This window comes from Hemiscyllium ocellatum, chromosome 2 (assembly GCF_020745735.1).
Source record: "Hemiscyllium ocellatum isolate sHemOce1 chromosome 2, sHemOce1.pat.X.cur, whole genome shotgun sequence".
Lineage (NCBI taxonomy): Eukaryota > Metazoa > Chordata > Chondrichthyes > Orectolobiformes > Hemiscylliidae > Hemiscyllium > Hemiscyllium ocellatum.
The window spans coordinates 276725-302077 of record NC_083402.1 but is presented as its reverse complement, the minus strand read 5'-3'; the positions used below and the strand labels follow the sequence as shown (position 1 = coordinate 302077).

Here is a 25353-nt window from a genome sequence, read left to right as displayed (position 1 = left end):
GGGAATGTCGTGCCACACTCACTTGATCAAGTTTTGTGGAGATGATGAAGACGATTGAAGAGGTAAAAGTGGCTGATGTTGTCTACATGGACTTCAGTAAAGCCTTCGACATATCTCTCATGGCAGATTAGTACAAAAGATGAAGTCACCCGGTATTGAGGTGAGCTGGTAAGATGGATACAGAACTGACTTAGTGATAGGAGACAGAGAGTAACAGTGCAAGGATGCTTTTTGGAATGGAGGGTTTATAGAGTCATAGGGATGCACAGCACAGAAACAGACTCTTTGGTTCAACTTGTCCAAGCCAACCAGATATCCTGAGGTAATCTAGACCCATTTGCCAGCACCTGGCCCATACCCCTCTAAACCTGACCTATTTCATATACCTGATTCCTGATGAAGGGCTTATGCTCGAAACGTCGAATTCTCTATTCCTGAGATGCTGCCTGGCCTGCTGTGCTTTGACCAGCAACACATTTGCAGCTGTGATCTCCAGCATCTGCAGACCTCACTTTTTTACTCTATTTCATATACCCATCCAGATGTCTTTTAAATGCTGTAATTGTACCAGTTGCCACCACATCCTATGGTAGTTCATTCCATCTGCACATCACCCTCTGCTAGAAAAAGTTGCCCCTTTTTATATCTGTTCCTTCTCACCCTAAACCTACGTCCTTTAGTTCTGGACTCCACCGGGGAAAAGAACTTGCCTATTTATCCTATCCATGTCCCTCACGATTTCATAAACCTCTATAAGGTCACCCCTCAGCCTCCAATGCTCCAGGGAAAACAGTCCCACCCTTTTCAGCCTCTCCCTGTAGCTTAAATCCTCCAACCCTGGCAACATCGTTGTAAATCTTCTCTGAAACCTTTCAACTTTCACAACATCCTTTTGATAGGAAGGAGACCAGAATTGCATGTAATATTCCAACAGTGGCCTAACCAATGTCCTAAACTACCACAATACGACCTCCCCCAACTCCTATACTCAATGCTCTGACCAATAAAGGAAAGCATACCAAACAACTTCTTCACTATCCTTTCTACCTGCAATTTATCATTGAAGGAGTTATGAATCTGCACTCCAAGGTCTCTTAATTCAGCAACACTACTCAGGAGCTTACCATTAAGTGGAAACGTCCTGCTAAGATTTGGTTTTCCAAAATGCTGCAACTCACACTTAGCAAGATTAAACTCCACTCCCTGGCCCGTCTGATCAAGATCCCGTAAAACTCGGAGGTAACCTTCTTTGCTGTCCACTATATCTCCAATTTTGGTGTCATCTGCAAAGTTACTAACTATACCTCTCAGCACAACAAAATCATTTATATAAATGACCAGCAGTTGTGGACCCAGTACTGATACTTGTGGCACACCACTGGTCACAGGCCTTCAGTCTAAAAAGCAACCCTCCACCACCATCCTCTGTATCCAAATGGCTAGTTCTCCCTGTATTCCATGAGATCTAACCTTGCTAACCAGTCTCCCATGAGGAACCTTGTCGAATACATTAATAAAGTTCATATAGATCACACCTACAGCTCTGCCCTCATCAATCCTATTTGTTATTTGCTCAAAAAACTCAATCAAGTTTGTGAGACATGATTTCCTACGCACAAAGCCATGTTGACTATCCCTGATCAGTCCTTGCCTTTCCAAGTACACGTAAATCCTGTCCCTCAGATTCCTCCAACAACTTGCCCACCACTGACGTCAGGCTCATCGGTCTATAATTCCCTGGCTTGTCCTTATCAACTTTCTTAAATAGGGGCACCATGCTAGCCAACCTCCAGTCTTCCAACACCTCACCTGTGACTATCGATGATACAAATATCTCAGCAAACGGGCCAGCAATCACTTCCCTAGCTTCCCACAGAAGCTCATCATTCATCCACCTTTATGCGTTTCAAGACATCCAGCAATTCCTCCTCTATAATATGGACATTTTTCAAAATAAGACCATAAGACATAGGAGTGGAAGTAAGGCCATTCGGCCCATCCAGTCCACTCCGCCATTCAATCATGGCTGATGGGCATTTCAACTCCACTTACCCGCATTCTCCCTGTAGCCCTTAATTCCTCGTGACATCAAGATGTCACCATCTATTTCCCCATATTCCATATCTTTCATGTTCTTCTCCATAGTAAACACTGATGCAAAATATTTGTTTAGTATCTCCTCTATCTCCTGTAAGATCACACATTGGCTGCCTTGCTGATCTCTGAGGGGTCCTCTTCTCTCCCCAGTTACCCTTTTGTCATTAATGCCTTTTTAAAAACCCTTCGGAAGTTTGCCTTAACCCTATTTGCCAAAGCTCTCTCATGTCCCCTTTCTGCCCTCCTGATTTTCCTCTTAGGTGTACCCATCATGCATTTGTTCTGTAAGGATTCATCGGTCTCTCCTGCCTACACCAGACATGTGCTTCCTTCTTTTCCTTGACCAAAACCTCAATTTCTCTCATCATTAGACATTCCCACATGTGCCAGCCTTTCCTTTCACCCGAACAGGAATGTACTGTCTCTGCATTCTCGTTATCTCATATTTCAAGTCTTCCCATTTTTCAGCCATCCCTTCACCTGCGAATTTTTGCCCCCAGTTTTTGTAACTTCTTGCACAATACTGTCAAAATTAGCCTAATACCATGAATTCCACCGGGCTCAGCACTGGGACCTCTGCCATTTGTGGTCTACATAAATGATGAAGAAAACGTGGCTGGTCTAACTGGTAAGTTTGTAGAAGAAACACAGTCTGGTGGAGTTGTTGTTAGTGTGGAGAACTGTTAGAAGATATAGATCATTTGGAGGCATGGGTAGAAAAAAATAGTGGATAGAGTTTAATCCAGACAAATGTGAGGTGATGAACTTAGGAAGGTCAAGTACAGGTGGAAATTATACAGCAAATGCCAGAACCTTTAGGAGCATTGATATGAAGAAGGATCTTGGTCTGCAGATCCACAAATCTCTAAAGGTGGCAACACAAGTAGATAGATAAGGGAGTAAAAAGGCTTCTGGCATGCTTGCCTTCATTGGAAGGGGCACTGATTATAAGGATAGATCAGTTATGCTGCAGCTTTACAGAATTCTAGTTAGGCCACATTTTGAACATTACGTACAGTTCTGGTCAAATTACTAGAAGGATGTGGATGCTTTGGAAAGGGTACAGGAAAGGTTGACTAGGAGGAGTTTAGCCAAGAAAGGTTGGATAGACTGGGTTTGTTTTCACTAGAATGCAGGAGGTGAGGGGTGACCTAATAGAAGTTCATAAGATTGTGAATAGCATGGAGAGAATGGAAAGTATGAGGCTTTTTCCCAGGGTGAAGGCGTCAATTACTAGGGGACAAAGGTACCTGGACAAATGTATGAATAGGAAGGGAATAGAGGTATTCACATCCTGTAAATAAAGACAGTTTTAGTATGCAAAGGCAAAATGTGGTAGCACAGGCTTGGAGTGCCAAAAAGCCTGTTCCCATGCTGTATTGTTCTTTGTAAAGGTTAGGGTTAGAAAGCTAGTGCAGTCATAAAGGGCAAACAGTCATCTTCTGATCCATAACATTTCCACGATTCTGAGATCACAGGGCAACAAGTGAAAGAGATGGCTCCTCATATTTTGGTATCCAGCCTTTCCAATATGAGATATATCACCTACACAATACAATTCCTTGTGGATTGTTACTGCTCCACCACACGATGCTTACTTGATCCAGTTCAACAGGGACAGTCTCTATCTGATTTGCAAGCCAAAGTCAGGTTATGATTGGCTTCCACTATGTGACTTGGAGGCATTGAAGTCAACAGACAAGCCCTGTACAGAGACATAACTAAGTATTCGGTATTGCCCTCTAGCCCATAGTGAGTTTTTGCATTTTACTTACCATCTTCAGAGAAGGTGAACTGCAGAAATGAGGGAACAAGGAAGGAAAGAGAACTCTTTGAGTGATTTATCTTCCTACATCGCTGGCTAAACCAGCCAGCCTCAGCCTGCAAAATCAAGGATATCAGATTGTTAAACAAAAACTAAACTCAAACTTTTCCATCACAACCACTGTCACCATCTCTTTTTTTCATTTACAAGATGTAGGCACTGCTGGCTGGGCCGGCATTTATGACCCTTTCCTATTTGCTGTTAGCAACGTGGTTGTGAGCGGCTTTCTTGAACTGTTGCACACCAACAACACTGTGGGATCAGAGGATTTTGAGCCACCCACAGTGAAGGATCAGTGATTAACTTCCAAGTATCACGGTAAAAAAGTTGAACCCCTCTGCTAATTCAAAGTAACATCACAGAAAAGTTCGCCTCGCCTCGTAATCTTCTAAGAGTGTGTGAGTGAAAGAAAACCCCTGATTTCCACTGTTCAAAAAAAATACACCATTTATTTTCCTAACTCTAACATTGAGCACTAAACAGAAGCTATTAACAAATCCGAGCCCCATTTTTGTTAACTAATCACTACCTGACCCCAATTCTTTGGGAATGCTGCTCCAATTACACAATTATTAAACATTAAATCAACTTAATCCCTCAAAGTCCATACAGTCTCTTATATTATCTTCATTCTGTCCTTTCAATTCTGCTGTCTTCTCCCTGGGTCATTGTCTTAGCTTTTTCTGCGAATGCCTTTGTATACAATTTCTTGATACCTTTAATAGATTATGCTTTCTGAGAGATTTAGTTTGAGAGCAAGATGTTTATTTCTTCGGGTGGCAGTTGGCTCTGACTAATCTTCCTTTTTACAACCCAACATTGTACCCTCGCATTGGTCCAATGCTGTCAATACAATAAAATCCAAATTCTATTGGTTTTTTGGTATTCTGGGCATATAATTCAATTGGTTAAATTCAAATCCAATTGCCTTAACATCAAAACACAATCCCAAGCTAATGGTTACATTCTCAGCACTCTCTGCACATGTCAATTAGCCTCAGTCACGTGTGCTGCCACAATCTTTCAACTTCATAACACAAGTCAGATGGTGAGTGTTTTGGAGAGGAACTAGCAGGTTATGATGAGCCCTGTATGTGCTGTCCTTACTATGCCAATGTAGGACTTCACGTCAAAGGTTTGAGAACTGCTAATGTGAAGCCTTGACGAGTTGCAGCAATGTACCTTTTAGACAACACACAGAGTGATGTGCTGACTACCATCACAATCACAATGATTTAAGGCAGTGGATAAGGTGTGAATCATGCTTCATGGGTATCATCGAAGCTGCACACTCCCAGGCAAGTGAGGAGTATTCTACCAAACCTCTTACTTGTGCTTTGTAGATGACAGACCAGCTTTGGAGAATCAGGAGGGAAGTGCCACACAGCAGGATTACTCGCCTCTGACCTGTTGTCAGAAACTTATGAATTCAGAGGAGGAGAAGAAAACTAAACCCCTCATGTGTCCCACAAAGGATGAAACTGAGAGAATACTAAAAGGCCTGATAGCTCCTCAAAGGTAAATTACTCCCCAAATGCCTGTAAATTGGGAGAGGGGAGTGTGCAGCAGGACGCGGGTGCCCTTATGTACCAGTCACTGAAGAAAGGTATGCAGGTGCAGTAGGCAGTCAAGAAGGCAAATGAGATGTTAACATAGAACATTACAGTGCAGTACAGGTCCTTCGGTCTTCAATGTTGCGCCATGTGAAACCAATCTGAAGCCCATTTAATCCGCACTATTCCATTCTCATCCATATGTTTATCCAATGACCACTTAAATGCCTTTAAAGTTGGGAAGTCTACTACTGTAGCAGGCAGTGTTTTCCATGCCCTTACAACTCTGAGTAAAGAACGTACTTCGGACATCTGTCCTATATCTATCACCTCTCAAATTAAAGCGAAGTCCCTTTGTGTTAGCCAGCATCACCCGAGGAAAAAGGCTCACAGTGTCCACCCTATCTAACCCTCTGATTATCTTATGTGTCTCTGTTAAGTCACCTCTTAACTTTGTTCTCTCCAATGAAAACAGCCTGAGGCCCCTCAGCCTTTCCTCATAAGACCTTCCTCGACCTTCCCTCCATACCAGGCAACATCCTGATAAATCTGTACCCTTTCCAATGCATCAACATTCTTCCATGCAGTGACCAGAACTGTACGTTGTACTCCAAATGCGGCTGCACCAGAGTTCTGAAGAGCTGCAACATGACCTCGCGGCTCTGAAACTCAATCTCTCTACCAATAAAACCTAACACACCGTAGGCCTTCTAAACAACCCGATCAACCTGGGTGGCAACTTTGAGGGATCGATGCACATGGACACCAACTCAATAGCCTAATTCTGCATTCTCCCCATAACCTTTGTTCCCATTTGCCCCAAATGCTCTATCTAGCCACCTCTTGAATATATTCAATGTTTTGGCATCAACTACCTCCTGTAGCAATGAATTCCACAGGCTCACTGTTCTTTGGTCCACAAGAATCAGGGATCACACTCTGAGGATTCGGGGTGGATCATTTAGGACAGACACGAGGAGACATTTCTTCACCCAAAGAGCAGTGAGCCTGTGGAATTCATTGCTGCAGGAAGTAGCTAATGCCAAAACATTGAATATATTCAGGGTGCAGCTAGATAGAGCAGTTGGGGCAAATAGGACCAAAGCTTATGGCGAGATTGCAGAATTAGGCTATTGAGTTGGTCAATCAGCCAGGATCGTGATGAATGGCAGAGCTACATTTTGCCTTTCCATACTATAACTGCCTTCACTTACAGGATGTTTATCTCTCTACACCCTTCCTAGTCATGTATTCGTCCAACAGCATCTTGAATGTTGTGACTGTGTCTCACTTCATCTGGTAGCACGTTCCAGGTACACACCACGCTTTGTGTGAAAGACTTGTCTTGCACATCTCTTTTAAACTAACCCCCCCCACGCACCTTGAACCTTTGTCCCTTAGAAACTGACCCTTCCACTCTGGGAAAAAGCCTCATGCTTGTCACTATATCCATGCCATTCACAATCTTATCCACTTCCATTAGGTCACCCCTCAGTCGCCTACATATCAGTGAAAACAAACCCAGTCTATCCAACCTTACTCAAGAGCTAAAATCCCCCAAACCAGGCAACATCCTGGCAAACCTTTTCTGTACCCTCACAAAAGCATCTGTATCATTCTTGGAATGTGGTGACCAGAACTGAATGCATATTTCAAGTGTGGCCTAACTAAAGTTCTATAAAGCTGCAGCATAACTTGTCTATCCTTATACTTAATGCTCCTTCCAATGAAGGCAAGCATGTCATCAGCCTTTTTTATTACCTTATCTACTGGTGATGCCACCTTCACTGATCTGTTGACATGAAGAGGGATCTGTGGACCTACACACCCAGATCCCTCTTCATATCAATACTCCGAAAAGGTTCTGCCATTCACTGTGTAATTTCCATCTGTACTTGACGTTCCAAAATGCATCACCTCACATTGATCCAGATTAAACTCCATCTGCCATTTTTCTGCCTATGCTCTGTATCTGTAACTGATCCGTATTCCACTGTGTCCTTTGACGATCCTCTATGCTATCCGCAACTCCACCAATCTTTGTATCTTATGCAAATTTACTAATTAGACCAGTTATGTTTTACATAGAACAATACAGCGCAGAACAGGCCCTTTGGCCTTTGATGTTTCGTTGACCTGTGAACTAATCTAAGCCCATCCCCCAACACCATCCCATCATCATCCATGGGCTTATCCAAGGACTGTTTAAATCTCCCTAATGTGGCTGAGTTAACTACATTGGCAGGTAGGGCATTCCACGCCCTTACCACTCTCTGAGTAAAGAATTTGCCTCTGACAGCTGTCTTAAATCTATCACCCCACAATTTGTAGTTATGCCCCCTCGTACAAGCACGTCATCATCCCAAGAAAATGACTCACACTGTCCACCCTATCTAATCCTGTGATCATCTTGTACGTCTTTATTAAATCCCCTCTTAGCCTTCTTCTTTCCAATGAGAACAGACCCAAGTCCCTCAGCTTTTCCTCATAAGGTTTTCACTTCAGACCAGGCAACATCCTAGTAAATCTCCTCTGCAGCTTTTCCAATCCTTCCACATCCTTCCTGTAATGGGGCGACCAGAACTGTACACAATACTCCAAGTGAGGCTGCACTAGTGCTTCATACAGTTGCAGCATGACATCACGGCTCTGGAACTCAATCCCTCTACCAATGAAACCTAACACACTGTGTGGCTTCTTAACAGCATTATCCACCTGGGTGGCAACTTTCAGGGGTCTATGTGCATGGACGCCAAGATCCTTCTGAACATCCACACTACCAAGAATCTTTCCATTGACCCAGTACTCTGCCTTCCTCTTATTCTTCTCAAAGTGAATCACCTCACATTCAGTTGCATTGAACTCCATTTGCCACCTCCCAGCCCAGTTCTGCAGTTTATCCAAGTCTCCCTACTACCTGCAACATTCTTCCACACTGTCCACCACTCCACCGACCTTAGTGTCATCTGCAAACTTACTAACCCATCCACTTGTGACTGTGTCCAAGCCGTTTCTGAAACATCCAAGTCATTTTCCTCTAAATCATTTGTGTCGACCATGAACAGCAGAGGTCCAACCACTGATCCCTGTGGAACACCACCAGTCACAATCCTCCATTCCAAAATGCATCTTTCCAGCACTATCCTCTGTCTCCCACGACGTAGCCAGTCATAGAGGTCGCCAGCATGGAAACAGGTCCTTCCAGCCAACTTGCCCATGAGACCCCATTTTATCACAATTAATCTAGCCCCATTTGCCTGCGTTTGCTCCACATCCTTCCGTACCTATCTCACCCATGTCGCTGTCCAAATGTTTCTTAAATCAAAAAACTGTACTCTCTCCAACACTACCTCGAGTAACCCATTTCAGACAGTCACCACCCTCTGTTTGAAAACAAAACTGCCCCCTGGACTCTTCTGTGTATCTCTCCCTCTCACCTTAAACCCATGCCCTATAGATTTAGATGCCCCTATCATGGGGAAAAGCTGTTTGCTATCTACATTATCTAGGCCACTCCTGCTGTTACACACCTCTGTGAGGTCACACCTCAGTCAAAGTCTGATTGGTGGTGGGCCTTCTGCTGGAGTTGCAGAGAATGCTCTGTTGAATGCGGATGCTATTGGGATGAAAAGTGAGGACGAAGGGAACCAATCACGCTGTTGTGAGTGACAGGAAGGGACAAAGGCAGAAACACGGGCAATAGGTCGGATGTGGTCGACAGCCCTGTCAGCCACAGTTTGCTCCGGGACAACCCCCGTCCATTTCCCTCACTCCCCCATCTGTATTTCGCAGCGATCGCTCCCTCTGTGACACCCTACTCCTTTTCACAACCACCACCACCAACCCCCTCTCCATGGCACCTTCCCATGTAACCACAGAAGATGCATCACCTGCTGCTTCACCTTTTCCCCGCTCATCATCCAAGGGTCTAAACAGGCCTTTCCAGATGATGCAGCCTTTCACCTGTACCGCCTCCAATCCTGTCTTCTATATGTGCTGCACCCAACGTGGCCTCCTCTACATTGCAGAAACCAAACACAGACTGGGTGACCTCTTTGCATAACACCTCCAGTCTGTGTGCAAGCAGGACCCTGACCTTCCTGCAGCCAGTCATTTTAACACAGCGTCCTGTTCGCATGCCACACTTGTCCTTGGCAAGCTGCAGTGTTCCAGTGAACAGCACAAACTGGAAGAACAACATCTCATCTTCAGACTAAGCACTTTACAGCCTTCTGGGACTTAATACTGAGTTCAACGCCTTCACATTGTGAACCATTTCTGATTAAGACCTAGACTCAAAACGTTAGCTTACTCTTTCTCCCTGGATGCTGCCTGAACCACTGCGATCTCCAGCATCTGCAGTAGTTTGCTCCCACTACTGGTCCCTGTAGAATACCACTGGTCACAGATCTCCAATCAGAAAAACATCCTTCCACTGTTACTGTCTTCTCTGAATGATCCGTCTTACCAGCTCACTGCAAGTTAGCCGGTCAAATTTCTTGCTAAAGTAGACAAAGTAGAGGCAGCACGGTGGCTCAGTGGTTAGCGCCGCTGCCTCACAGCACCAGGGTTCCAGGTTTGATTCCAGCCTTGGGCAACTGTCTGTGTGGAGTTTGCACGTTCTCCCCGTGTCTGCGTAGGTTTCCTCCAGGTGATCCGGTTTCATCCCACAGTCCAAAGATGTGCAGGTCAGGTGAATTGGCCATGCTAAATTATCCAAAGCTTTAAGTGCATTACTCAGAGGGAATAGGGTCTGGGTGGGGGGTCGGTGTGACTGGTTGGGCCAAATGGCCCGTTTTCACACTGTGGGGAATCTAATCTAACATCCATTACTCTGTTCTCAATCATCTTTCTCAGCACCTCAATCAACTAGGTGAGACATGATCTTCCCTGCTTTTAAACTCCATCCCTTTAGCAATGAAGGACCATATTCCATTTGCCTTCTTTATTTCCTACTGCATCTGCAAACCAACTTTTTGCGATGGATGCACAAAGACATTTCAGGTCCCTCTGCACAGCTCTATTTAAATATTAATCTATTTTGTGGTTATCCCTACCAAAATGGGTGAAATCACATTTACCAACATTGTACTCCATCTGTCAGACCTTTGCCCACTCACTTATCGATCTCCCTCTGAAGGCCTTCAATGGCTTCTGCACACTTGGCTCTACCACTCATGTTCGTATCATCTGCAAACTTTGATGCACTATACTTCGTCCCCAACTTGGGAGGTCATGTTGCGGCTGTATAGAATGTTGGTTAGGCCACTTTTGGAATATTGCGTGCAATTTTGGTCTCCTTCCTATCGGAAAGATGTTGTGAAACTTGAAAGGGTTCAGAAAAGATTTACAAGGATGTTGCCAGGGTTGGAGGATTTGAGCTTTAGGGAGAGGCTGAATAGGCTGGGGCTGTTTTCCCTGGAGCGTCGGAGACTGAGGGGTGACCTTAAAGAAGTTAAAAAACAATTAGGGGCATGGATAGGGTAAATAGACAAGGTCTTTTCCCCAGGGTGGGTAATGCAGACCCGGAGGAATAGGTTTAGAGTGAGAGGGGAAAGATTTAAAAAGGACCTAAGAGGCAATTTTTCACACTAAGGGTTGTGTGTGTGTATGCAATGAGCTGCCAGAGGAATTACAGCATTTAAAAAACATCTGGATGGGTATATGAATAGGAAGGGTTTAGAGGGACATGGGTCAAGTGCTGGTAAATGGGACTAGATTGGGTTGGGATTTCTGGTTGGTTGGACCGAAAGGTCTGCTTCTGCATTGTACATCTCTATGACTCTTATGTAAATTGTAAACAATTGCAGTCCCAAGATTGATCCATGAGGCACACCACTCGTCACTGATTGCTAAACAAAAAAACACCCATTTATCCCCACCCTTTGTTTTCTGTTAGCAAGCCAATCCCCTATCCATGCTAATACGTTGCCCATAACACGATGCACCTTTATCTTATGCAGCAACTTGTTGAATGCCTTCTGCAAATCCAGATACACCATACCAAACAGCTCCCCATTGCCCACTGAGCTCGTAATGTTTGCAAAGAATTCTTGTAAATTAATTAAATGTGACCTGCCTTTCATGAAACCATACTGCCTCTGCCCAATGGGACAATTTCTATCCATATGCCTCGCTATTTCTTCCTTGAAGACAGATTCAAGCATTTCCCCCACTACAGAGGTTCAGCTAACAGGCTTACAGTTACCCATCTTTTGTCTGTCTCCTTTTTAAACATTGACATCACATTTGCTGTTTTCCGATCTGCTGGAATTGCCCAGGAATCCAGAGGTTTTGGTAAATTACCACAAGTGCACTTGCTATTTCTCCTGCTATCTCTTTTAGTACCCTACTCTATTTCATCAGGGCTAGGAAACCTGCCTATCTTTGGCCCCACTGGCTTGTCCTATAAGACCGCTTTCATGGTAATGACTGCTTCTAGATCTTCACGCATTATAGCTTCCCTTTCGATTACTGCAGCATTATTTGTGTCCCCTTCACTGTGAAGACCAACACAAAATACCTATTCACTACATGGGCTATTTCCTCATTTCCCACTCTTAAATGCCCCTTCACATCCTCTGAAGGATCTATTACCTGAGCTACTCTTTTTCATTTTATATATTTGGAAAAACTTTTGTTTTAATAGTCTGAGCTAGTTTACTTTCATAATCTATCTTACCTTTATTGCTTTTATCATGGCTTTCTGTTGACCTTTAAAGCTTTCCCAATCCTCTAATTTCCCACTAGTCTTCGCCACTTTGTATGCATTTGCTTTCAATTTGATAATTTATTTCCTTTCTTTCCTTATTCATCCGTGGCTCATGATCCCTTTTCCTGCTGTCCTTCCTTCTCATTGGTATATAGTTCTGTTCAGCACTGTGAAAAATGATTTTGAAAGTCCTCCACTATTGTTAATTTGGTTCCAATCTACATTAGCCAACTCCTCCCTCATCCTGTTGTATTCTCCTTTGTTTTAAGCAGAGGACCGTGGTATTGGATTTTAACTTCTCACTTTCTAACTGTATTCTAAATTCAATCATTCTGTGACCACTCCTTCTGAGGACCCCTAACTATGAGATCATTAATTATTCCTGTTACATTACACAGAACCAGATCGAGAATAGCTTGCTTCCTCATCGGTTCCATGACATACTGTTGGAGGAAACTATCTTGGCTACAATTCTATGAACTCAAGGTCACCTTGGCAGACTTGGTTTGACCAATCAATGTGTGATTAAACTCACCCAACATAACTGCTGTACCATTTTTACATCCATCAGTTATTTATTTGTTTGCACACCCCACAGTGATGTTATTATTTGGTAACCTGTAGACTACACTTGTCAGTAACTTTTTACCCTTACTATCACTAATTTTCACTCACACTGATTCAATCTTTTTCTTCAGGGAACATTGATCATCTCTCACTAATACCCTGATGTCTCCCTTAAATATCAGAGCTCCCTTTCCTTCCTATCTGTCCTTCTAAATAGTCTAGAGCGTGCTGCTGGAAAAGCACAGCCGGTCAGGCAGCATCCGAGGAGCAGGAGAATTGATGTTTTGGCCATAAGCCCTTCATCAGGAATGAGGCTGGTGGGCCAGGGGTGCTGAGAGATAAATGGGAGGGGGGGGTGGGGCTAGGAGGAAGGTAGCTGAGAATGCAATAGGTCGATGAAGATAAGGGAGGAGGTGATAGGTCAGAGTGGGGAGTGGACTGGATGGATGGGAATGGTGGTGGACAGGTCAGGAGGGCAGTGCCGAGTTGGACATTTGAGGAAACTGTTGAAATCTGCTCCACCCTTCTCTCAGACTTACCACCTTCTCCCCGACCTACCACCTTCTCCGTGACCTTCATTGACCTTTTGCATTTTTAGCTACCTTTCCCCGTCTCGGCCCACAAGCCTCATTCCCGATGAAGGGCTTATGCCTGAAACGTCGATCCTCCTGTTCCTCAGATGTTGTCTGACCAACTCTGATCTCCAGAATCTGCAGTCCCCACTTTCTACTGTCCTACTAAATAGTCTGATACCTCTGGGTATTTAACACCCAGTGGTGGCCACCCTGCAACCATGTGTCTGTAATGGCCATTAAATAATACCCATGCACAGTGATTTGCACCATCAATTCATTTACCTTGTTTCAAATGCTACACGCATTCAGATGAAGTGCCCTTCTTTTGGATTCCTAACCCCTCCAGCAGAAGAACATTGTTTAAAAACAGTCTTTTTCTGTCACTACCTGATTTCCACTCATTTTAATGCAACGCTGCTCAGCTGCTTCTTCCTTGTTCTTTACTATCTTGATTTGCTTTTCCCTGAAGCCCTCATCCACTGCAGCTAACTCAGCCTCCCTTTAGGTTCCCATCCCCCCGCCAAACTAGTTTAAAGTTTCAAATCTACTTGTCCTGATTCCATGCCTCTGCCCTCTATCTCTTCTTGCTATCGATTTCATTTAATTTCTTATTAGTAAGGCAGCGGTGAGTAGTGTATACAAGATGCAACACAGAAATTCACTGAAGGTCCTTAGATGGTATCTTCCAAACCCACGACCATTTCCATCCAGGAGGATGAGGGCAGCAGATAGAGGGGAATACCACCAACTGCAAGTTCCCGTCTAAGCCACTTACCATCCTAACTTGCAAATGCACCTTCGTCCCTTCACTGTGACTGGGTCAAAGTCCTGGAATTGCCTTCCTCAGGGCATTGTGGATCAACCCACAGCATGTGACCTGCAGCAACGCAAGAAGGAACCACACCACCTTCTCAAGGGCAATTAAGCAAGGTCATTAAATGCTCGCCAGCCAGCAACATCCACACCCCATGAATTTTTTAAAAGTTAAAGCTGCTTCTCTTAGCAGAATTTCTTCTGATCCATATTACTGGTACTGATATGGACGAGAACAACTGAATCTTTTGCCTCCCATCTGCAACCCAGATGAGATATCCTGAAGTGGGGCACCAGACAGGCAACACAGCCTTCAGGACTCTTGATTCTGGTCTCAGAGAACAGTTTTCATTCCCCTCAGTACACTGTTCCAGTTACAACTACATTTCTCTCTCCCTGTACGTTTCTATGGTCAGTTTGCTCATCTACCCGACATCTCCCAGTCATACCCACACAGGCAGCAAGAATCCCAAACTGCTCAATACTGCTTCCAGGACCCTTCTACCTGCCTCACTGGCAGTCACATCCTCCTGCCCCAGAATACTAACCAAATTCAAATTAGTTAATCTAAGGGGTGACACCACCTCATGAAACACACCAGCCAGGTAACTCTCCTCCTGTATGTGTCAAATGTTCAAAGCTCTGAGCAAGAATTCCTCAAACAACTAACACTTATGATAGACGTGATGACTACGAAGCACAATGGAGTCAACCAGCTCCCACACCATGCAGGTACAACACATCACCAGACCCTCCATCTGTGATATTAAAGAGTTAACTTGCTCTGCTGACTTGCAGGAAATTGGATGTCCTGAGGCTAGGGTGGAATGCTTCTGACTTATACATATGTTATAAGAAAATTACATTATCATCTCCTGTTATTCACAGCTATTTACATGGCCATTCCCTTGCCATGTGTTGAGAGTGTGGTGCTGGAAAAGAACAGCATGTGGCAGTATCAGAGAAGCAGGAGAATCAACATTTCGTGCAGGAGCCCTTCGTCAGACATGTTTCCTAATGAAGGGCTCCGGCCCAAAACATCGATTTCCCTTCTCCTTGGATGCTGCCTGACCTGCTGTGCTTTTCCAGCACCATACTCTCGACTCTGATCTCCATTATCTGCAGACCTCACCCATTCCCTTGCCATTCACAGTCATCTGCATTATCATCCCCTATTCAGAAATCAATAAGAATATTAGAGTTGGAATTTGACTACTCCCCTATAGTTACAAAAACAAAATTCACATCAGATGTGGCCATTAAAGAATGATTTGCATGACATTGTTTGTAGAGGTGAGGTGGTCACTGCACTGAGCATTGAGTGGCATGTGACTGTGGGGGAGTGGCTAGGGGCTGTCTTGTGGACATTACTGACTTTTGTAAAGATTTTGTGTAAAGAAAGAACTGTTTCCTTGTTCAGAGAGACCTTTCGATATACTTCACAAGCATGGCGAAGAGTGTTAAGAGTTTCTCCACAGCTTGTATTGTGCTGTGCTTAATAAATTTTGCTTGTTCACACAAGTTGGCGTGTTGCAATTATATCAAGTGTGTAAGGTTCTCGGAAAAAAAAACTTAACACATTCTTATTTTATTCAGAGTCCATAATTTGTTATTAAAATTTTGCTACAGGTCTTTTTGTTTGTAATCTGTAAATATTAATCTTATTTAACCAATCTAAAAGTAACCTATTATTTATCATTTTATGAGCAGTTATTACTAATGAACTCACAGCTATTCTGCAACGTCCCTTTGTTTTCTGTTAGACCCCCAAAGCAAAAAGCGTCTCTTCCCCTTACACCAAGTTCCCACAATGCCTTTCAAATCTCCAAACTATATTCTCATTTGGACTGTGCCTCATTCAGAATTAGAGCTCTCCTCCTTGGCTGTGCAAAGCTTACTGATTATGTGCTTTCCACAGACCATCTCTTAAACAGACCTGAGATGAGTTGAGATGACTCACAGCAGTTAAGCCTCAAGAGCAATCAAAATCTATTGAGGATCTCTTCAGACTCCAGGTGATTGACCAATAATTGCCCATCGGTCAGGTGTGTCAGCTATCTTACAAACCTTTTAACTTGACTCCTACTGATTATCAAACTTTTAAAAGGTAGTTCCGTACATTATAAGAAGTTGAGCCATGCATATGAATGTGAGTACATAGTACTTATTACATCTTGCCAAACAAGCATAATATCCACTTATGCCTACTCTTTTTATTCTGTTCACGAGCCAAAATTCTACCTATGTCAATATGTTACCCCTCGAGTTTGTAGTTTCTGCATCAACTTCTGATGTGGTACATTACCTTAAAGACATCCAAAGTACAGTGCATTGAGTGGGTTATCCACAGCACATATTACTTGGTCGAAGAACTTCTCAGCATGATTTCCCTTTTACTAATAACATTACCTGCCTGATTACCTTGCATTTATCTCAGTGCCCTGCTTTAATCTCTTTGATAATAGGTTTGAACAGTTTCCCCATGACAGACGGTAAACTAACTGGCCTCTAGTCTCCTGATTTGTGTCTACACCCTTTTGTAAACCAAGTATGCTGCCCATGCTTACCCTAGTTACCCTTAGAACATAGAACAATACAGCGCAGAACAGGCTCTTTGACCCTCGATGTTGCACCAACTTGTGAACTAATCTAAGCCCATCCCACTACATTATCCCATCATCATTCATGTGCTTATCCAAGGACTGTTTAAATGCCCCTAATGTGGCTGAGTTAACCACATTGGTAGACAGGGAATTCCATGCCCTTACCACTCTCTGCATAAAGAACCTGCCTCTGATATCTGTCTTAAATCCATCACCCCTCAAATTGTAGCTATGACCCCTCGCACACGCTGACGCCATCATCCAAAGAAAAAGACTCTCACTGTCCACCCTATCCAATCCTCTGATCATCTTGTATGTCTTTATCAAATTCCCTCTTAGCCTTCTTCTCTCCGACGAGAACAGACTCAAGTCTCTCAGGCTTTCCTCATCAGACCTTCCCTCCAGACCAAGTAACATCCTGGTAAATCCTCTGCACCTTTTCCAATGCTTCCACATCCTCCCTGTAAAGAGGTGACCAAAACTGTATACAATATTCCAAATGAGGCTGCACAAGTGTTTTGCATAGTTGCAGCACGGCATCATGGCTCCAGAGCTCAATTCCTCTACCAATAAAACCTAACACACCATATGCCTTCTTAACAGCACTATCAAACTGGGTGGCACCTCTCAGGGACCTATGTACATGAACACCAAGATCCCTCTGCACATCCACACTATCAAGAATCTTTTCATTGATCCAATATTCTGCCTCCTTGTTATTCTTTCCAAAGTGAATCACCTCACATTTGTCTGCATTGAATGCCACTTGCCATCTCTCAGCCCAATTCTGCTTACCCTTGGACTGAGCAGGTTGCTTGGTCATTTCAAAGGTAACATGGAACATAAAACAATATAGTACAGGAACAGGCCTTTCGGCCCATAGTGCTGTGCCAAACATGACGCCAAATTAAGCTAATTCCTTCTGCTTTATCTTGTTCCATACTTCCATTCTTTGGATATGCCTTTGCTTATCTAAACACCCCTATCTTATCCGCATCCATCACCACCCCTAGCATCAGGTTCCAGACTCCAACATTCTGTCTAAAAGAATTTGTCCCATCATCTCCTTTGAACTTGCTCCCTCTCAGCTTAAATGCATGTCCTCTAGTTTTAGACATTTCAATTCTGGGAAAAAGATTCTGACCATCAACGTTATCTGCACATTTCATCACTTTATAGATTTCTATCAAGTATCCCTTAGCCTCGGGTGCTCCACAGAAAACAACCTGAGCTTTTCTAGATTCTCGTTATGGCTCATATCCTCTAATCCAGGCAGCATCCTGATAAACCTCTTCTGAACCCTCTCCGAAGTAGGCACATCCTTTCTGTCGTGTGGCAAACAGAATTCAGTGCAATAGTCTTAAGGGCAGCCAACCACAGTCTAATAAATGCTGCAGAATGGCATACTGACTTTTGTACTCAATTTCCCCAATCAATAAAGGCAAACAAGGCATATGCTTCTTTACCATCTAACACCTGCATGGCCACTTTCAGGGAGATATGGACTTGAACCCTAAAATCTTCCTGTACATCAATGCTGTTCAGAGTCCTGCCATTAACTTATGCTTGCCCTTAACATTGAACTCCCAAAGTGCAGTACCTTACAGTTGCCTGGATTAAACTCCACCTGCCATTTCTCGGACCATATTTGTAATTGATCTATATCCTGCTATATCCTTTGACAACTTTCTACATTATCCACAACTCCACCAATCTTTGTTTTGTCTGCAAACTTATTTACCTACCCATCTCCATTGATCTAAGTTATTTACATATATCACAAACAGCAGAGGTCCCAGTATGAATCCCTGCAGAACATCACTAATCACAGACCTCTAGCCAGAAAAACACCCTTCTACCATTACCCTCTGATTTCTATTGGCAAGCCAGTTCTGAATCCATACAGTCACGTCACCATTGATCCCATGCATCTTAATCTTCTGGATGAGCTTATCTAGAGGGACCTTGTTGAAAGCCAAACTATAATCCATCTGGACAACACCCACTGGCTCTACCCACATAAATCACCTTCATCCTCTCCTCAAAAATTTCAATCAAGTTAATAAGACATGACCTGCCCAGCATAAAGTCACGCTGACTGTCCCGAATTGGGCCATACTTTCCCAAATGCACATAAATCCTATCTCCATGAATTCTCTCCAATAGCTTTCCAATCACCAGCAGGTTACAACTCTACCACCTTGCTGAGAACCTGGAATGACATGTAGGCCGACCACCCAAGACAGCAGATCTCTTTCCCTAAAGAACGTTAGTGAAGCAGGTGGGTTTCTTCAACAATCAATGATAGTAACGTGCCATAAAACTGAGCCTAGCTTTATACTCCAGAATTTTTTTTGAATTCAAAAACATGAAGATCTTAATTAAGTGAATTGAAATCCCACTAGCTGACATCATGGGATTCAAACATGTTTTTGTCATATTAGCCTGTGCCTCTTGACTACTTGACCAGTGACATTCCCATGATGCCACTGCCTCCCTCTATCATCAGTCCAGATTCTGTTCAGTTATTGGTCAATGGTAACCCCCAGGTTTGTGATAGTGGGAAACTCAGAGATAATTATGTCATTAATATCAAAGGAAGATAGTTAGATAACTTCTTGAAATTGGTCCGGACCTGCCATGATTGAGACAAAGTTTTATTTGTTTTTCAATCCTTGATGAGTTTGACTGTACTCCACATTCCAATCTCCGCCCAATTATCTTTGATTGCCAAACAATAATTTATCCACTCCCCATGTTAAAAATATCCAAGTCTCACCTTCAGAACCTTGAGGTAGAGCTCCAATATCACATGACCTTTGGAGAAACAATTTCCTGGTCTTTGTCTTAAAAGTACATCCTTCAATTTTAAAGCAATGCCCTTATTTCTGAACTCACCCACAAGTCAAAACATCCCTTCCCTGACCACCTTGACAAGGCCATTCAAGATTTTCTCAACTTTAATCAAATCGTCCCCTATTCTTCTTAACTCTAGCGAATAGGCCTGACTTTGTCCAATGTTTCCTCATCAGAAAACCCACTCATTCTATGTGTTAACCTAGTAAAACCCATCTGCACAGCCTCAATTCTTTATTTAAATAAAGAAACTAAATCCAGATTCAAGATATCATCTCACCAATGCTCTATATAACTGCAGGATAAAATCCTTACTTTTATGTAAAACTTCTACCATAGTAAAGGCTAGTATCCCATTCACCTTCTTGATTACATGAAGAAACTAACGTTTTGTGACTCAAATGAAAACATCCAGATCCCAGTACACCTCATAAACATTAAAGAGTTATTTTTATTCTTCCCACTCAAGTGAACAAGTTCGTATTTTACTTCATCAGTCAGATTTTTGCCCATTCACTGAACTTGTTTATATCGGTCTTTGGCTGTGTTATGTCAACTTCACAACACAGTTTCCAACTTATCTTTGCGTCATATATCAATTAAACCACTCTACCATCAAACTCCTCGACCAAGTTATGGCTATAAATTGTAAAATGTTAAAAGCCCAGCTCCAACCATTTGCTGAATGCTGCCAATCTGAAATAACTTCATTTATGTATACTCGCTTTTCTGTCAGTCATCCTTACTTTTAGCAACAGAAATGGAATACAGAAGTACGCTCATTTGCGACACTTGTTTAGGGCATCAGTGAGATTATATCTGGCTTTGTGCACAGTTTTTGGTATATTTTTAAGAACAGACAATAGTAGATCAGAACAGGACTGTAGGATACTGCAGGTTATCTTCGGAGGAAAGGTTGTACAGGCTGAGCCTGCATCTACTGGAGTTTAGAAAAACGAGAACTGTTCTTATCGAGACATACAAGATCCTGAGGGAACCCGACAGAGTGGATTCTAAAAGAATGTTTCCTTTCATTGGATGGCTAATGTTTCCTTTCATTGGATGGCCAATGTTTCCTTTCATTGGATGGCCAAGGACAAAGGGGCAAACTAAAGGATAAGAGGTCTCCCTTATAAGATAGAATTGAATGCTCTTCTCCAAACTTTAGTTATCTGTGGAAGTCTCTTCCTCAGAAAACAGTGGAAGTTGAGTCACTGAATATGTTCAAGGCTGAAGTTGATAAAAATTTCGATTGGCAAGGGAGTCTGAATTGGGCCTGTTGGGCCAATGGAGTTGAAACCATAACCAAATCAGCCAAGATTGCAATGAATGGTGGAGTGGGCACCAACAGTGGAATTGCTTACTCCTGCTCCCATGTATCAACAGTATTGTAGCACACAAGGACTTATCAGCCTTACATTCTTCTACTTTTCTCACTTTTGTCGCATTTTCCCTGGGGCTGGCAATTGTTTCAGACTTTTTAAATGTATCGGATTCTTGTGGCTTTGACAGGGTAAAGCTGAGAGGATATCACCGTTATGGGAGAGTCTAGAATCAGAACGCACAGTCTCAGGAAAAAAGGGCACCAATATAAGACTAAGATGAGGAGGAAACTCTCTCCGAGGGTCGAGTCTTTACAGTTCCTTTCCAGAGACCTGTGGGGACAAAGCCCTTGAGAACATTTCAGGCTGTAATAGGTAGATTCTTGACCAGTAGGGGAATCAAGGATGACAGGGAAAGGGTTGTAAAATGGAGGAGAAGGCTCAAGGGGTCAAATGGCCCAATCCTGTAACTATTTCTTCTGGTTTAAGTTTCTCTTCCCTTTTACTTCATAACGTTTAAGTATTCTTGGTGCATTACTGGTTCTTTCAACATGAAGACACAAAGTCTGTTCACTCCTTGGTTTCATGATTAATTCCCCAGCCTTAATCTCTGTGAGACCAATACACACTTTAGTCCTGCAGCACAGTGAGGCCCTTCAGCCCAAACTGGTCCATGCCAACCAAAATCTCTATCCACGCTAACGGCATTTCACTGCACTTGACCAGTGTCATTCTCAACCTTTCCTATCCACATAATTGTCCAAATGCCTTTTTAATGCTGTTAATGTACTTGCCTCAACCACGTCTGCTGGCAGCTCATTTCATATGCGTACCACCCTCTGTGTAAGAGTTGCCCCTCAGGTTCCCTTTTACTCTTTCCCCTCCAACCTTTAACTGATGCCCACTAGTCCTCGATTCCCCACCCTGGGAAAAGCAGAGTGCATTCACCCTAGCTGGGCCTCTCATGATTTTTAGATGCTTCTAAGATTCCACCCTCCCCACTCCTATGCTTGAAAGAAAAAAAAAGTCCTCACTTGTCCAACCTCTCCCTATAACTGAAACCACTGAGTCCTGGCAATATCCTTGCAAATTTCTTCTGCACTCTTTCTAGTTTAATAATATCCTTCCTACAGCAAGGTGACCAAAACTGAACACAATACTCCAAGTGCGGCCTCACCAACGTCCTGTATAACTGCAACAAAACTTCCCAACCTCTATAGTCAATGCCCTGACTGATGGCCAGTGTGCCAAAAGCCTTCATCACTGCCCTGTCTAGGAGAAAGTGAAGACTGCAGATGCTGGGGTACCAGAGTTGAAAAATGTGGTGCTGGAAAAACAAAGCAGGCCAGACAGCATCCGAGAAGTAGGAGAATCGACGTTTTGGGAATAAGCCCTTCTTCAGGAATGAGGCTGGTGTGCCAAGCGGGCTGAGATAAAGGGTAGTGGGGAGGGAATTTGGGGGAGGGGCATTGGGAATACGATAGTTGGACGGAGGTGAGGGTGAGAGTGAGAGGCCAGAGAGGGGGTGGGGGCAGAGAGATCGTGAAGAAGATTGCAGGTCAAGAGGGCAGTGCTGAATCCGAGGATTGGGACTGAGATAAGGTGGGGGAGGAGAAATGAGGAAACTGGAGAAATCAACATTCAGCCCGTAGATTTCTCCAGCTTCCTCATTTCCCCTCCCCCCACCTTATCTCAGTCCCAACCCCTGGATTCAGCACCGCCCTCTTCACCTGCAATCTTCTTCCCGACCTCTCCGCCCCTACCCCTTCCTTGGCCTATTACCCTCACCCTCACCTCCTTCCACCTACCGGATTCCCAGCGTCCCTTCCCTGCATTCCCAGCGCCCCTCCCCCAAATTCCCTGCCCCCTACCCATTATCTCAGCCCGCTTGGCACACCAGCCTCATTCCTGAAGAAGGGCTTATGCCCGAAACGTCGATTCTCCTGCTCCTCGGATGCTGCCTGGCCTGCTGTGTTTTTCCAGCACCACATTTTTCATCACTGTCCTGTCTACCTAGGACTCCACTTTCAGAGAACTGTGAACCTGAAATCCAAGGTCCCTCTGTTCCATGACACTCCTTAAGGCCCTACCATTCATCGTGAAACTCCTATCTTGATTTGACTCTCCAAAATGCAAGACATCATCCTTAGCTGTATTAAACTCCACTTGCCATTTCTCAGTGCACTTATCCATCTGATGAAAATTCTTTTGCAATTTCTGATAACCTTCCTCACTATCCATGATAGCACCTATTTTTGTGTCATTTGCAATTATAAACTACAATGTAGCAATGGCTGAGAGCACAAGAAAAAAATTACCTGATAGGCAACCTCATACAGACAACCATCTTTTCCAGCCAGGAATATACGGCCAGTATCTGTGGCAGTGATTGCCAGCAGATAGGTATTGTCTGTGGGAATGGAGTATAGAGGATCTGGCAGGAGTTGCATCCCTCCACATATGTTGTCACTTAGGATTCCCAGCCCTAAAGAAAATAAACAAGCGAATAATTGCAGATATAATAAAATATCATTTTAGCTTTGCTTTCCACAAAGCCACACTAATAGCCACATTATAGAAGGGTTGTGATAGCAGTGAAGAGGGTGCCAAAGAGATTTACCAGGATATTGCCTCAACAGTTTTAGTTACAGACAGAGATTGGACAAACAGTTCTGACGAAGATTCACTGGATCCTAAACATTGACTTTGCTTTCATTCCACAGATGCTACCAGATTTGCTGAGTCATAGAGGCCTGACAATGCAGAAAGAGGCCCATCGAGTCTGCACCAATTTTCTAAACAGCATCCCACCCGTACCTAGCCCATGATCTTATTCCTGCAACTCCACATTTCCCTTGGCCAATACTGTACACCAAACTATCACATCTTTGGACTGTGGCAAATAAATCAGAGTGCCCAGAGCAAACCCATGCAGATACGGAGAGAACACGCTGGAATCCCGAGGCTGGAATCGAACCTGGGACACTGGTACTTTGAGGCAGGAGTGATAACCACTGAGTCACCATGATGTCCCTCATAGTGACAGAGTTTCTCCAGCAATTTCTGCTTTCATTTTAGACATACTGGGATTGCCTTCCTAAAACAGAAAAGATTGAGAGGAGACCCGATTGAAATGTATAACATTATAAGGCATAAATAGGGTAAACAGGAAAAAACTGTATCCTTTGGGGGGGGGGGGATCAATGACCAGCGGCATATATTTAAGGTAAGGGACAGAAGGCTTAGAAGAGACATGCCGAAAAACGTTTTCACCCAGGAAATATTTACATGTGCACTTGTGGTGCCAAGGCTATGGCTCAAGTGCTGGAAAATGTGATTAGAATTGCTGGATGGTTTTTTTTTGGACTGGTGCACAACAGGCCAAAGGATCATTTTCTGTGCTGTAGCTCTCCCTGACTCTATGACCCAAGGCAAACAGTAATTACTGGTGCACGACATGTCCAGAGAGCTCTGTATCTCGAGTTCTTAAACAGAACCCAACAGCCCACAGTGATTCCCTTCCAATAATCTAAAGTTTAGAACAGAAGAGTGGCCATTTAGTCCTCTCGAGAGTGTTTTCCTATTCAAAAAGATCATGGTTGATCTGTAGCTAACTCCACACATCAACCCGGCCTTCAATATTTTTGGAAAATAGAAACCCATGAATATCGGTCTTCAAGTTTAACAACTAATCATTCTGCTGTAAGGTACAATTAAAATATATGGTAATATTATACATTTCAGATGTTTGGATTTTGAGGAAGTGGCACATGGATTTTCTGAAGAGGTTTAATGATTAACTTGGAAGTATCTCTACAGCCATGGTGATTTACTTTAACGGTTTTGGAGACACACAATAATTAGAGTAATTGGCTTTTATTTATATTGTCTATGATTATATGAATTAAATAGTGCAGTACATTAGACTTTTAATTTAAAGCTTATGAAATTGTTTCTTTTTGAGTTTGGAGAAACACCCATTTCTGGGTAAAAATTCTTTAGTTTCAGTTTTGGGCAATTTGCAAAAGTCTTGGCTGAACCAGGATGTGTAAAACAGTTGCTCCTGAGAAAGGGGAGGTGGTTTAGGACTACCAAGGGAGCAGTTATTTCATTAGCGGGTGTTGTTTTAAAGTTCCTGACTGGATATGCATAGTATCTGAATGTCCAATAAACATATCTGTAATTCTAACAGCATCGATTGCCGTTCACAGCGAAGTGCCATACTTCAACCACTACAACTATGTGTAAAATGTTTCCAAACTTTACTTTGGGAGGATCTGCTTATAATTTTTAAACATCACTCCATAAACGACATCACCAACCCAAGGAAACCTAAACACATCAATAAAAAGCAGGCCATACCACCAGTGCTCACTGATGATGTTACCTAGTATGGTGACAAAACATCTGAAAACAAACCTTCCAGCTCA

General features: G+C 43.3%; 1 protein-coding gene across 1 annotated transcript in view; it reads right to left on the bottom strand.

Annotated features, from left to right (window-relative positions):
• Positions 1 to 25353, bottom strand: part of nup155 (nucleoporin 155) — a 208047-nt gene that overhangs the window by 156651 nt on the left and 26043 nt on the right. Inside the window, exons 7-8 of the mRNA XM_060834039.1 lie at positions 23242 to 23408; positions 3873 to 3978 (exon numbers count right to left, since the gene is read on the bottom strand). Of these exons, the coding sequence (XP_060690022.1) occupies positions 3873 to 3978; positions 23242 to 23408 (273 nt within the window). The remainder of the gene's footprint in view (positions 1 to 3872; positions 3979 to 23241; positions 23409 to 25353) is intronic.